Raw genomic sequence first — 14,563 nt, forward strand, 5'->3', positions numbered from 1 at the left:
CTGAAACTTCCATGCTTTGAACAGTTTTCATGAACCCTGAAGCTACGGTATCAAACACTCTAATAAACAAAAGTGAAGAAAAATATTTGACTTCTTGTTTGGCAGTGTTTGCTTCGAAGACTACACTGGGTGGTAGTATGACTGTCTCTTCTTCCTCTGTTCCTTCTCTACTTCTAGATATCCATCTAATGCATGTTCACCTATGTTTCCACCTTGCTTCTCTTTCTCTTCCATACTACTGCTTTGGGTCAGAAGACAGCATTTATTTTTTGATCTTCATTTCTCACTATCTTATAAAGCATTATGAAAAACAGAGACTGGCAAAATGACTGCTGCGTGTTATGGAGCCAGTCCCCACCAGGGAACTTGGGTGAAAGTGCCAGATGCCAAGGAGCAGCTCAGACTTCTGTGATCCCTCTGATCCCCTCAGCTTCTCTGCAGAAACTGGGAACTCTAAGAAATGGCAGTGGGCAGGCTAACAAAAGTAATGCAAATCACCCTGACAGCCAAACCCTTTATTTGAGAGAACCGCCTGATCGGGTTAGCGATTGTCCTCTAAATACATTTTCCAGACAGTTTCCTTTGGCAATCAGAGCGGGTGGCCTGAGAAGAATGCTGTACTGGGCCACTTGGTGGGATGGGAAAGTGGAAGGTGAAATGCAGCTTATTTCCCCATGCTCAGAGGCTTGGTGGAAATCTGGTTGGCAGTAGTCATAGCGTGCCTACTTGTGGAGCTGATGCCACATGGCAATCTGTCTTCTGGGGTTCCTCAGCATTTCTTCCCAGTGGTTCCTCTCTGTGCCTGTGACATGCAAACCCAGGCTGCACTTGCCGAGCACTTGGCTTTGCCCAGCACCATCCTGGCTCAGAATTTCCAGCTCCACACTAGAGGCACGTAGCAGCTCGTGAGGCACCTCAAACATGATCATCTCATTCCAGACGGGGTTGATCTTGTGCTTTGCACGTTTGGTCTGCTTCTTCTTCAGCTTCAAGGACTGATGCCTCAGGGTCACCTTGACAGAAACGTCTACAGAGAAATCAGAGAGACTGTATTAATGCACATTCAATAAAATGAATGCCAGAGAAATTTAACTATTGACAACAGGCTGAGTAGGAGAAATATGAGAAACACTGATCTTGGGGTTTTTAGCTTTCCCTTTTAAAAAATTGTTGAAACCTCTTTAGCTTTCTAAATCAACTGTTCGGGTTTTTTTTTTTCCTAGTGAACACCATATTTCCCACTTTCTTTCTATATTTACTTCATAGCAGAAACAATAATCTCAGTTTTTCTTGCTATTCCACTCACCATTTCCAAGTAGATCTTTCAGCTGCTTGGAATGGAGATTTTTAGCCTTAATAATCACCACGAGCAGGCGGTTTGCAGCTGGCAGATAGCTGATAGAGAGCAGAACTTCCCCATAGCCTGTAGATGGCTCCTGGAAATTGAGATGTATAAAGAGTTAATTTTGAATGCAATCTAGGTCTAACATTAGGAAAACTAAATAACACAAGATGAATTTAAGGTCATAGACTGATCAAACTGTCTCCCCATCTCAGTACAGGAGACTTTTCCAGTTAAATTGGATCAGATCAAACCAGGCAGCATATTCAAGTAACCTTGTTCACTACAGGGACCAGAACACAATGATTACTCCTTTCTTTTGCTACTGGAAAGCAACTGAGGGAAATTTAGGTTAGATGTTAGTATGAAATTCTTTATTCAAAGTATGGTGAGGCACTGGTACAGACTGTCCAATGAAGCTGCGGATGCCCCTTTACTGAAGGTGGATGGGGCCCTGGGAAGCCTGAGATGGTGGGTGACAGCACTGCCCATGGCAAGGGGTTGGAACTGAGTGGGCTTTGAGGTACCTTCCAACTTAAGCCTTTCTATGATTCCATGAACTACATCCTAACAGCTATTTCCAGTGGAATATTTGATCGGAAGAGAATTTGGGGCTGAACTCTGTGTAAGTATTCCATCATTTTGTGAGAGACTATCTAGCTGTCCTTGATTTATATCCCCTACTTCCATTACTGCTCTTTTTAATTCACTCATCACTTCTGTGAGGGGTCTCTGAGCAGACATGGTCCCAGGTCTCCACTGCTTAACTGTCAGGCTGTCTGGGAAAGAGTAGGTGAAGCGTTGGCTTGTGCCACCCAGCTACCCTGGAGCTGGAGTTGAACCTTCTTTGTCAGCCTTATCTGGTGGCAGGAAAAACAACAGCCAACCTAAAATCAGCTCAGCACAGTGCTCTACTCTTCCTCTGTTCTGGCTTCCCTGCAGTCCATGTACAGCTGTTCCTGTTGCCTCAGTGGGATTAACCTCGGGGCAAATGCTTTGAAAAATCAAGCATTCACTTCATGGGGCCAAATGTATTTTGGTTTTGGGTGCTTTGATTCCTTTCTTCCCATTAGCAATTGTCCTCTTATCCTCCTGACCTTTATTCTGCTCTCTCCCTTGCACTGTACGAATATCCCTGAAGGCAGAAAAAGAGGAAAATGACCTCTCATCAGCTGAGCTTGCCTTGGAAAGCAGCACCTCTGCCATGCGAGGAAGGAAAGGAATTGCCCGCCGTGCTTGCAGAGCTGCAGGCCTATGGCGAGGGCGAGACGGATGTAGTTACTCTCCATAAGTGCAAGATTGTGACAGAAATCTGTTTTAGTGTGAGGTTAATGACCCAGAAGAGACACAGAAGCCAATGTCAATTCAATAGACTCCCTTTGGACTCCTTAGTGTGATCTTCAAGCTTTAGGATGGACAGCCCTCCTCTAGGCCATTTCTGTGCTCTCCACTTGCAGTTCTAAGTGAGCCATAAATATTTCAAATTAAGTTTTCAGCGGGTTACTTCCAACAGGCAAGGACAAGCCCTCTGTATGCTTCCCGTGAGGTGACTGACTCTCCAGAAAGCACGGCTGTCATCACTGTCTGGTTTGAATGACTTATTTGTCGTGCACAACTCAGGTGGGAGGCCATTAGCAAGGAAGCCTGAAATTCAATCCCAGATCAGTCTGAGTAAATCTACCTTCATGCACTCAGGTAGCAACAAAGGGCTTGTATATGTTTCATTTAAACAAATCCTAATTGCCCTAAATGCAAGTACACCGTAAGAAAGAAACACAAAAAGAGGCAGATTTAAATGGCTGTGTGTCCCTGACAAATACAAATATCACTTTAATACAAAAAATAATTTTGGCAGGTTATGAACTGCTTTTGTTTACATATCCACCCTGTTTCTCACAAAGTCTCATTCTGTAGCTCTTGGCTAGAAGCTGGTTGCTCTAGCCCCATGCATAGGCAAATGTTGTAAAGGCTGAGAGGCTGGGTGCTGCAGTGGGCTGTAAATGCACATGCACTCGTGTGCAGATGCACTCACTGTGCACACACAACACATGTTGTGGTCATGGCTTTTTGGCCTCTAATATTCTGATTGAGTTCTTGACCACCCTGTATCCACATGAAACCAAAACTGTAATGGTTGGTTTCTGCTGAAGATTTGCATGAAGAGTCTGAGCCAAAGGTTCTTTTCCTTCTCCCTCTTTCTGTGCACTGAGGATAAGAGGCATCAGGGGGTCAGTGGTGAGTTACTGTGCAGGGCACCATGAAATCACAAAAGGAAAGGTGCTATGCAAGCAACCACTATCATCACTGTCATTAGCAAAGCAGTGGGAGGGAAGGAAGACAAGATAAGGACATCAGTCTGCAACATCTGTGATTTGCATTGCTCACAGCGCTCTGTGAATTCCTGAATACTAATTACATTACCTGGTTAGCTGCAAGCTCCCCTCTGAGATCTTTCCCTTCTGTGGGAGAATTAGAAAGAGGATAGGAATGAAATTTCTGTGGCTCACAGCTTTTCAAGGAAATGTCAGACTTTAAACAAAGCCCACTAACTTTGTTCCTGGATGGATGCTGTCAAAAATAGCTGCTCTTTTTTGATCAGCTCTTCCTCACTGCCTCCTGCTCTGGTTCTGAATGAATGATTCAGGATCTGTATATAAGCTATTTGTGCAAGGGTTGGCTCTCTCAGGTCCCAGATGACGCAAATTCAGCTTTCACTGCACATCCTCAGCTCAAACTGGGGCAGTACGGTCCAGCAGTACAGTTAGTGCTAACCTTGCACTGTCAGCCTGGAGTAGAAATGAGTGCTGTCCTGTTTCTGTGTGTACCCAGAGTACCCAGTATGCCAGGACTCTGCCAGGTGTACATGAGTGAAAACCAACCACCGCTGTGAACTGGTTGCTAATTGAGTATTGTTTACAAAGTGGATATTGCAGTAGACTGGGAAGGATGGAGGGCTCTATTTATCATAGTTTAGAGATTTATGTAATTATGACTTTCATGAGAATAATTTCTTTTGGACCTCCATTTTTTTCAGCAGCAAAAAATTGCCAGATCTTCTGCCCTTCCCTCAGCCAGAGGTTTTTCTTTAGTGTAGAGTATGTTGCTATCAGGTGCCCTACCCACACCCGGCTCTGCTGAGGCACAACCTAGCAGCTGAACTTTTGCTACCACAGTCCCTGCATTGTTTACACACAGAAACGCACGTAACTTCCAGACATAGGCTTTCAATTGCAGATATCAGCATCAGATTATCATGTAATTGAGGGAGGAGGAAAGGGAGTTTTAACACATCTTAAATTCCGGGAGCTGTAGACAAAGGGGCTGGGCTGATGGGCTTTTGATTGCTTTCTGAAATGGTTAAGTCAATACAGAGTTCTACTACATCACCTTTGCAATCACACATTGCCCTTCCAAACTGGGGTCCAGATGCACGGAGCCACCCACCCCTGGATGTGCAGCTGTATTGGAAGAGGGCTTCTCTTGTCCACACAATAACTAGAGCCTCTGGATTAGCACACAGACTGAGTCCGTACCTTCTCTGGGGTCTTTAGCCTTTCCCACTGGCCCAAACCGAAGTCCTCCATGTTAGCAAGGCTCAGTTTAAGTTCCCCCACAATGCTATGTCTGGAGAACTTGTCGCAGTTTCTCAGGGTAAGAGTCAGTGTCCCCTCTTGCATCTCCTCCTCAGTTAATGGAAATCGCAGGGCCTCCTCCCAGAGGGTGTGAAGCACCTTCTTCTTCAGCTCTGTCTGGGCTTCAGTCATGCCAGATTTACTCACCAGTGTGCCCAATATGTAGCAATGGCAGCCAGCATCTTGGTCACTACTCATTTTGCCATGCATAGCTGGAAAGGAAAGATTGACTGTAAATACCTTTCACAAAGCATAGTCCTGAAGAAGTCCAAGTAGAGAATCATCAGTAGCAGATTTCTGCCTCTTACCTTCCAGAAGGGCCACACACAGCTCAGCTTTTTGTTGATCATACGTGAGGGAATAGCGCAGTTCAGGGACCTGGTTACAGCTGGCTGCCCGCTCGGGCTTCAAATGCTCTGTGACACACACATCCTTTACCACACCTGGAACTGAAGTAACCCCATTAGCAAGGAAGTCTTTTCCTTCCAGGACAGACAAATCCATCTTGTCTTAACTCTTCTATATGGTTTACTATTCTTGTAAGTTGTACGCAGGAATATCATTTCTGTTCCTTCTTCCCTTATCATATCTCCTTCTTGCTGCCTTCTCACACATTCAATTCCTTCCACAGCACTTGGACAAGCTTCCTGCTCCCTCCACCAACCATGTGTTCTAAGGTGGTTCACACATTTGCTCTTTCATCTTGTGCCAAAGCCAAGGTGCCTAAACTATTTGCTTGTTACTGTATTGTTTTATATACATTTTTTACACACGTTTGTGTAAAAAACCCTTGTGGTTTTTTTTCAAATGAGAATTTGAGCCTGCTTTAGAGCTACCATGCAACTCTGCATTAATTCAGGCCTCTATAACCTTTTTTAAAATCTATGTTAACACTACAGTCTTTGTCATGCAGAAAGCCAATGTGACATCTGTTCCCATGGCACTTAACCATACTGAGGATAGTGAGCTTGGGAAGGTGTGAGGCAGTTTATCCATGTATGATTTTGAAGCTGAGAACACATTGCATACTGAAATAAAGTAAGAGGCAAGACTAAAAGGGAAACCGCATCTTTCTATCATCAATATCTTTTATCTGTAAGATCTGTTCTTACTCACATAGGAAATAATAGAGGGACTGCACATTTCCTTCAAAAAATCTCAGCCACAGTCCCAGTCAGTTCAGTGTGTCACAAAAAGGAGAATGCAACAAGTCTTGTTTTATTTCAGTAATATGAAATCAGGTACAGCAAGAAGCAGATTTGTGCCATTAGCAGTGCAGAGGGGCTCTTACACCAACACACTTATGTAGAGCTTTAATCCAAATGGTGCCATCATCTTTCAGGCTCTACACCTTATGACTGTCTTCCTGAGACCAGGGATGTGTCTCAAACAGTCTTTTCTTCTAATGCAACTGCTTCCCATGTGTAGCGGAAATGCTAAGCCAAGGCCTGAACCAGCGATTGAGCACCTGGTGGGAAGGCAGGGCCAACCCAGGGGAGCTCAGGTGCATGCAGTGTGCCTAAGTGACTGGAAGAGCTGGAGCCAGGATCCACCCCTTCCCAGACCCCATTTAAGGGTTGGCAGTAGAAGCATGGGTGTCTCACTGGAGATCTTTGCCTGCCTGAGGTCTTCTAAAGGTAAGTGGGCTTTCTTATTTTGTTTCTGTGTTTACAGACATTATGTTTGGGTTTGTCCCCATTTGCTGCAGTCTAAGGTTTTGCTATCCCTCTGCTATTACTGTATTTTCATCACAGGGTAGCATTACACCATGATACTCTTTAGTTTTTTTGTGCTTGCAGGTTTCAGGTGGAGGGGCTTTAAGTGATTTACATTAAGTGGCCCCCCCCTTCCTCCAGAAGGACAAAAATACACTCATAGGTAATATAAGTAGAAAGAGCTTTTTAAAAAAAAAAAAAAAAAAAAAAAAAAAGTCATAACAGATGGCACTTTGTCTCTGGCAAATCAACAGGAAGGCTTCATTAATATGGCAATATAGTAACCATAGGAGTCAGTTATGTGTTAAAATAACAGCTATGCAGGTAAAAATTGTTATGGAAGCAACCCAGGCATGCTGCCAGGGGTATATAATTAATGTTACATTTTTCTCTTAGGCTCCAGGAATCTTACGTTCTAGGCTTTCGCTTGCTACTTTTTGGACTGGCTGTAAAACAAGAATGCTGTTTGGCAAAAAACGTCTTGAGGTGTCAGCCTTTAGTTTCACTTCACATTACAACAAACCAAGACCATCTTGTAGAACTGGTGGAATAAAGAAGCAAGAAAAATAAAGTAGAAACTTGAACTCATTCCACTGATGTCCCTGATACAGGCTGTTACTGGACAGCTAGCAGTCTTTCTGGAGGAGCAGTACTACCTAGTATTTTACGAGGTATTCCACCTGTATTGTGGCAACAGCTCTTGGTAAAACTTCACACTAAATACATGCTTTTCAACATGAAACCTGCTTCCCAAGAACAGGTTCTTCATCAACAAAGTGTTTAGATTTAAAAAAAAAAAAAAAAAAAAAAAAAAAAAAAAAAAAAAAACAACCAGTTGTAATTATGGATTTGTTGTCTAAATTTCCTGATGTACTATTTGATTACTTAATGTTAAACACATGCATTTAAAAAAGAGCTCACAATCCTCATGATAGGGGAGTGAAAAGCACTCAGTGTCTTCATTTCCATACTTATTAGTCTAACTAGCATCACATAATGCTCAAAAGTATTGAAGATCTACACCCTGAAAAGAAATCTTTAGTCTGATAGTCTGAAGACCAAATGTTCCTACCGTTTTGAGGGAGAATGAACAATTCTTCATTTACTTGTATCTTCATCCTGTTCTCATCCAAAACAGCGTGTTTTACAGTGGCTGGTTCTTCTGTTGTCTTCAAGGAGTATTGTGTGTAGTTAACAACCTCAGGTGAAGTTACAACAGGTTTGGGGCCATAAATGTTAGGAAACTTCAGGAGAGCTCGAGGCTGGACTGGCTCTGCAGTTTTCTTAACATTGAACTGAAAATTTAAGACCGTATTTATTATTTTTTCATTAATTCTTTTGAATCTCTATGTCAAATGAACTGATACAAAGGGAAATAAGATGGTGTCCCTGGTCATTCTTGCTGCCATTGTTTCTCAGGTTAGAGAAACAACTGCCTTCCTATGTGTCAAAAGATTTTCTTGCCAAATCTGTTACCTGTCTATTTGGTGCATGTCTTCTTGATTAAGAGTTTACCATTACCTCTGATTTATACAACATTTCAAGCAAACTTGTAGAAAGCATTAGGAAGGCAAAAGCATAGGTCACAGTCATGTAAAAAGACAAAGGAGAAATGGTTGAGCAGACCAGCTCTGCAACAGCATGCCAAGAATAGTAGAGTCAGTGGTCTATCAGTTTCTGGGATATCTGTTGTCTCTGCGGACCAACCTGATCCTTAGAAACACATTACTCTTTTATTATACGAGAACTGACGTTTTGTTTGAGTTTGTTCTTACAAATTCATTTCTCTGCTGAACATGGTATCAACAGAAGAACTTGAAAAATGGTGTGATGCCCTGGCAGACTGGGCAAAGGTTGACACGGGATTGTATTTTCTCCCAGCAATGAAAAATATTTTAGTGGAATGTAACAGTCATCTTTTCTTCATATCTCATGAAAGAATCCCATATGCTCACAACTAAAATAATTTCTTATTTATATTTGGGTTCATCAACAGGAAAGAACAAAAGCTGACTAGCAAATGAGCCTGACCCTCTCGTCAGATTTTGTTAATATTTCCAAAGTATGTAAAAGAAAAAGTGGAAGTAAGACTGCCATTCTGTTTGATTATTGTGTGCTGGGATTCTCTCCAACCCCACTGCCTGCCAACCTATTCTATGTTCAGTGTAGAATGAAGGTGAGCCAAAAAGTATTCATAACTGTAATTAAGTTCTTCATTAGTGTCATTGTTTCCTATTAATGAGGAATGTAGATGATGCCCTGAAGCATTTGTCTGTGTTGGGACTGTGTGGTCCCAGTTTGTATGTCCTGAGGGAGATTAGCTATTCCTCAAGAAGTAGAGCTGGGGAAAGAGAGTAGTCTTGGTCTCTAGATCTCTAGTCAATATTCTGCTTTTGTGTATCATAGCACTGCAGTTACATGGATTTGGCAGTGATAAAGAGCTAATTAGGTCACTCACTCCATCTTCTCAAGGCAACTGGTGCACTGATGTTTAAGAAGTCCACTGTGTAGCAGCACTTTCTCTTATCTAATTTTAAGGGCACTTACTCAGGAGTGAGTTGAAAAAGAACCACATTGCTGTGTGCAGATACCCTCCTAGCATTCAGCTGAGTTTAGGTATTATGTAAGTCATATAGTGCTGGTTTATAATAGCAATGTAGTGAAATCCCTCTCGTAGAGATGTGAGTCTCATCAGTCCTAAAATACATAGGAAGTTTAAGTAACTTATCAAAGCCTTTCATTCTTCAGATCAAGACCAATCAACCAAAATATGTTAGGAACTACTAGACAATAGCTTGAAGAAACAGGATATTTTTGTTCTGCAAGGACTCTAAACACTCATACAGTGTGTGCTATGGCAGCTACTGCCTGTTCTTTCTTTCTTGACCCTGCTGTATGAGGCTGCTGTTTTAGCCATTGACCATCACACCACAGCAGCAAGCCTGGGTGCTGTGTGCATCTCACATATGAAGCACTCTGGGGAATCCTTTGGGATGAAAAATACTGTACAAGCTTGAGGTATTGTTAGCATAATCTTCTCTGCTTGCTAAAAGGAAGATACTTAGTTAGGAAATCCATCAGCGCACTGCAACTAAGAGCTCCACTGGGCCTAAATATTCTTCTAGTCTGTCTGCTCAGTAGAATTAGAGATGAGAGACATATGTGAGCACAGTGGGACTAGCCCACCCCCTCTTCCAACTGCATCTGCCTCTGTTTATTATTTTTGCTGCCAGCTCTGTTCCCAAGTGCTGTCTGTAAGCTACTTGCAGAGCTGTGCCCTATGGAAGTTCCCTTTGCAGCAGCAGTATCTTAAATACAGAAGAATTCTGGTAGTTCTGCATAAAATGTGTGAAAGCAAAGACACCAAAATTAGCTGGGAGGCTCTAGCTGACCCTTCTTTGTCTGGCAGTATTGACATTCAGAAAACACACCAGATTGTTGCCACTTCTGGATGTGTTTAGGCATTTGAACCTGCACCTTTTGCTGACATTTTGCACATCTACAGCAGCTAGTAATTGTTCTATGGATGTATCTTTGTATTTGAACTCTTCCTTCTCAAGTATGCAGGGCATGTCCATGGGGAGCCTCTGTCTATAGCAAATACAAGCATCGGTGTCGTGGGAGACATGCCAAGTAAATAAAATACAGACTTGCTTCATCTTTCTATTGTCATCTCTGTTTATCAGAATCAGTGACCCTGACAAGCTTCAGTAATTAAGTATGCCAAACAATGACTAGGATATGCAGTTGTCCCAATAGGGCAATTCACAAATGTAGATTGCAGAGGATGTAACTAAGGCACAAGCGCAGAACTCAATTTGAGATTTATTCCTTCAAGGAAAGAAGGCTAATTGTGATTCAGTGAAAGCACAGGAGAATGCATGTGCCTGGCAACAAAACTGTTTAAATTGGAAAGAATTGTTAAAGAATACGCAACTATGAACACTTTGCTCTTTCTGTTACAGAATGCTCATTTGGCTGCAATAATTTGTCCAGATTTCTTAAAGAAACAAAGAAAAGGTCTATAATGCTAAAAACATTAAGTCATTTGTAGAAGAGTGATACGCTGAGGATAGGTTGAATAACTTGATGTATTGATCAAACACTGGAATATGTTGTGGCAAGACCTGATGTAGAAATGTTGTGAGGACTATAACCCATGAAATGCTGGGTACTGGAGTCTTAATTGTATTTGGGGCCATGGCTGGACTTCTTGGTGACTCACTGGTATTTCACTCGTGTAAAAAGGATAACGCCTTAAAGGACAAGCTCAGAGTGTATTAATGCTTTCCCAAAACATTTCACAGAAGGCTGTGTGAAATCAAATAATCATTCCAAAAGTTAAGTTCAAATAATGATTTGAGAGGTTTTTGAGATTAAAAAAGCAACAACAACAAATCTTTTGTACAAAGAGATTAGGAAAAAAATGCTATGCAAAGTGATGATGACTGTCAAAGATCCACACTTCTCATGCACTTTAACAGCAAATTTCAAAAATCTCAACACTACTGCACATTGTTTTATACAGAAGTTGTATGGCTTAGACAAGAAGGGAGATTGGTGAAGACTTCACAAACTATCAAAGTGGGCAGATAGCAGCTGAAATTCATCTTAGGAAAATGTAAGCCAATGCAACACTAGAAAGTGTTGACCACGCTTGTGGAAGAATGGTCAGAATTAGCAGGGATCTCCAGAGAAGTCCTAAGCTTGGTGCAGGTGCTCATTCAGTCATAGTCAGTGGAGCCTCCTCCCATCCTCCTGCCATCAGAAGCTATTGTGATGCTATTCTGCTTCATGTGTTACAATATAACTTATAGATATGGTCATCTTTCCTCAGAATAATCTGTAACAGGAGAATGGGTGAAGCACTGTACTGACAGCTGAAGAGCAGTACCCAGAGAAAGACTGAATACATAATGATATACATTACAGAGAAGTTCAGCTAGGACTCCTGCTATGCTCTTTAGTACAAAAATGATAGGCAGTTCTGATAATTAAAAGGCAAATGAAGACTCTTTTGCAGTGGATCACCAGCCTTTGGACTTGGTTGCTGTGGCATAACATTTGACTGAACAGCCAGGTGGAAGTGATGTGGGCTTAGGCACGTATAAGCCTCAAGAGCCAACAGGTATTATTTCCAGGGACTGATGGGTTGCTATAGCTCATGCTGAAGACTGTAATCAGCAAAAGAAATCAGTCAAATGTTTCCCTTTGGAGAAGAGCTTCTCATTAATAAGTGTACTAGAAGGGTCCTGTAATTCCCATTGCTCTCCCTTGCACTGGTCTCAGGAATGAATCAAGGGATATTCTGGATTCTAACAAGAAAGAAGGCTCATGCAAGGACTACTGATGTTACCAGTATGTCACACTGTTCTTACAGTGAGTAACAGAGGAATCCACAGCATGCTGAGATTGTTCAGTCATCACAACACAGATTCTCACTAGCATTTTTATTATCAGTTCAATCCCTGGTTTTAACTTCACCAATAATTAATCTTCCCCTTCCCCCCCAGTTAGACGGGCAGAGGGAAGAAGAGGGATGATTTATCTCAAGAAACCAGCTGTTGAGAGGGAACTATCCTGCAGGAACCATAAGATGCTGTGAACAGAGCTAGATAAATAGATGGTACAGGAGCTCTCAGCAGGAGTCTTGTCTTTATAATGCTGTGTGCCACCTGGTAAAGTCCAGTCTTCTGTCCTCGGGAAATGATTTCCCTTGTGACCAGACTGACAGCTGAGCAGCCTTTTCTCCTCCCCTCCTTCCCTATTTTTACCATTAACAGCTTTTTCTTTGGCAGTGTGGCAGCTGTCTGCTGCACTGGTAATTCTGTGGGTCACCCAGCTCCCATCTCCGTTCCCCTCAGTCTTCCTCCCATTAACATGATGTTACATTCTGAACACAGTAAGCAGATAAGTAAGCAGCATAAACCACATGCTGAACAGCTTATTAGAGAAGTTGCATCCCCCCCTCAGCATTTAAAGAAAAAGCATAGAGTGAGAGATGGTGTCTTACTTGCTGGGCTGGTTGAAGCACACTGGGCTTAGTATTTTCTGTGTCCTCATCTTGGTCCTTTTCTGAGAGTCCTTTCCCAGGTTGCTTGCATTTGCAGAAGCAGGTGAGACCACAGAGGGCAAGGATGCTAGTTGCAGTCCCTAAGGTAGCCCCAAGGGCAATAATTGGGGCAGACAAAACCATTGTCTTGAGCTGCACAGGAACGAAAAGCAATGAAAACCTGTGACTCCTTCTCCTCCGTGGGAGAGCAGCTGTTTTACATTCACTCCGTTTTCTAGCCTGGCTTCATTCTCCTTGGAAGTCTGAAAACAATTCTTTTGTGCAGGAAAGAAAAGGGACCAATCTAGAGACGGAGATAAATCATCCCACCTTTGCTAGGCAACAAGGTTCCCTTTCTATCCTGATAATGATGTATCTGCTCCAGGTCAGGTAGAGGAAGTAGTGCTTGTGGTAGCTGTAATATCCATATAGCTGCAAACAGGCAGTTTTCATTGAAGCCTGTTCTCCAGCTCCACTGGGAAAAGTCTGATGTGTGATAGAGAGGAAAGACGTCAGCAGAAGGGGCTGGGCCTTGCTAGCTAGCTCACAGAAAGAGCATCCAAATATTTGATCAGCTCTCCAGCTGTCTTTCTGAGGGCTAGCCTGCTCATTTGCTCAAGAGGTTGAGGTTTTTCTATTTTAACATAAAGATAGTGATTGTCAGAAGTGCTGGCTTGAGTCCCCTGGTAGTGATATGCATGAGAGCACTATAGTCAGAACAAAGCCTCTGTCAGGCAAAACTTCCCCTTTCTTCAAAGGGTGGGGAATGGACACCTGCAAGGGCTAAACACTGTCCCACACCTCACCTCCTTCCCCTCAGAGTGCAGGTCTGCACCTTTCAGACCTGCTTTCTCCAGCTTTAGTGCAGACCAGCATTTCTGTTCAAAAAGACAGCAGAAAATCCTATCAAACAAGGCACACTGATGCATATGCTTTTTCTTCTGGAGAGAATGAGAGAGCAAACAGCATATGCTGAGTATTAGTCACACTGCTTACTACACCAGTGTCAGGCAGTGAGCCAACGAGCACAGTGAAAGAATCCACTTGAATAGACCTGAAGGGCCACACAGTTCTCTCAGACTTCCTTTGACTCATTTATTTTTGCCTTCTTTCTCAGACTGCTCAAGTTGGAGGAGAGGAAAATCAATTCCACTTCTCAATGTGTTTCTTGTGGCACAAATAACTGTTTCCTGGGGCACTTCACAAAGATTACCCAGTGGCTTGAAGATGGTTGTAATTCTGGGTCAGTATGTAACCGGGCCGTAGTGAAACTAGTAAGCAAGGTGCCAAATGTTCCCTATATGGGTCTGGAAAAGTAGTCAGATCTAATTCCTTTGTCCTTCAATTTTGGAATACAGCTTCTGTCTGTGGATCAGGAAAAAGAGTAAACTCTATAAATAGAACTGTTAAGAAAAGAATATATATATATTCTATCTTTCTGTAGCTCAAGTTTTGATGTGCTTTTTTTTAAAAAAAAAAAAAAAAAACTTTTTTTGGTTCTTTTACTGATTTTTATCATGACCACTCACCTTTGTTCACTTGCAGAAGTCATGTTCACCTCCCTCTCACAAAGTTTCCCTCACACATCCAACTCACATTTTAATTTGTAAAGACTTCTCTTTAAAACTGGACATTCTATCATCTCGTTGCCTGCTCATTCACCAAGGTTTTCCAGATACAAGCCTCGACCCCTGCTTTCCAACTCCCTTGGTTCCTTTCAAGAAGGGGATTGTGATGTACTCCTTATCCAGAGACAATTCACTGATATACTGCTGAGCCCTTGGGAACGGACTTTTCCAGCTCTGTCCACAGAAGGAAAATC

General features: G+C 42.4%; 1 protein-coding gene across 1 annotated transcript; it reads right to left on the reverse strand.

Annotated features, from left to right (window-relative positions):
- Window positions 1-722: 722 nt before the first annotated feature.
- On the reverse strand, window positions 723-12,885 carry SYT13 (synaptotagmin 13; the record flags this gene model as incomplete). Its single annotated transcript, XM_079537431.1, has 6 exons — window positions 723-1,027; window positions 1,307-1,436; window positions 4,876-5,186; window positions 5,283-5,417; window positions 7,762-7,984; window positions 12,703-12,885. The coding sequence occupies 6 exons, from the start codon at window positions 12,883-12,885 to the stop codon at window positions 723-725; spliced, it is 1,287 nt and encodes a 428-aa protein (XP_079393557.1).
- Between the last annotated feature and the right edge of the window lie 1,678 nt (window positions 12,886-14,563).

The sequence above is a fragment of the Tetrao urogallus genome, assembly GCF_951394365.1.
Source record: "Tetrao urogallus genome assembly, chromosome: 6".
NCBI classification, from domain to species: Eukaryota; Metazoa; Chordata; class Aves; order Galliformes; family Phasianidae; genus Tetrao; species Tetrao urogallus.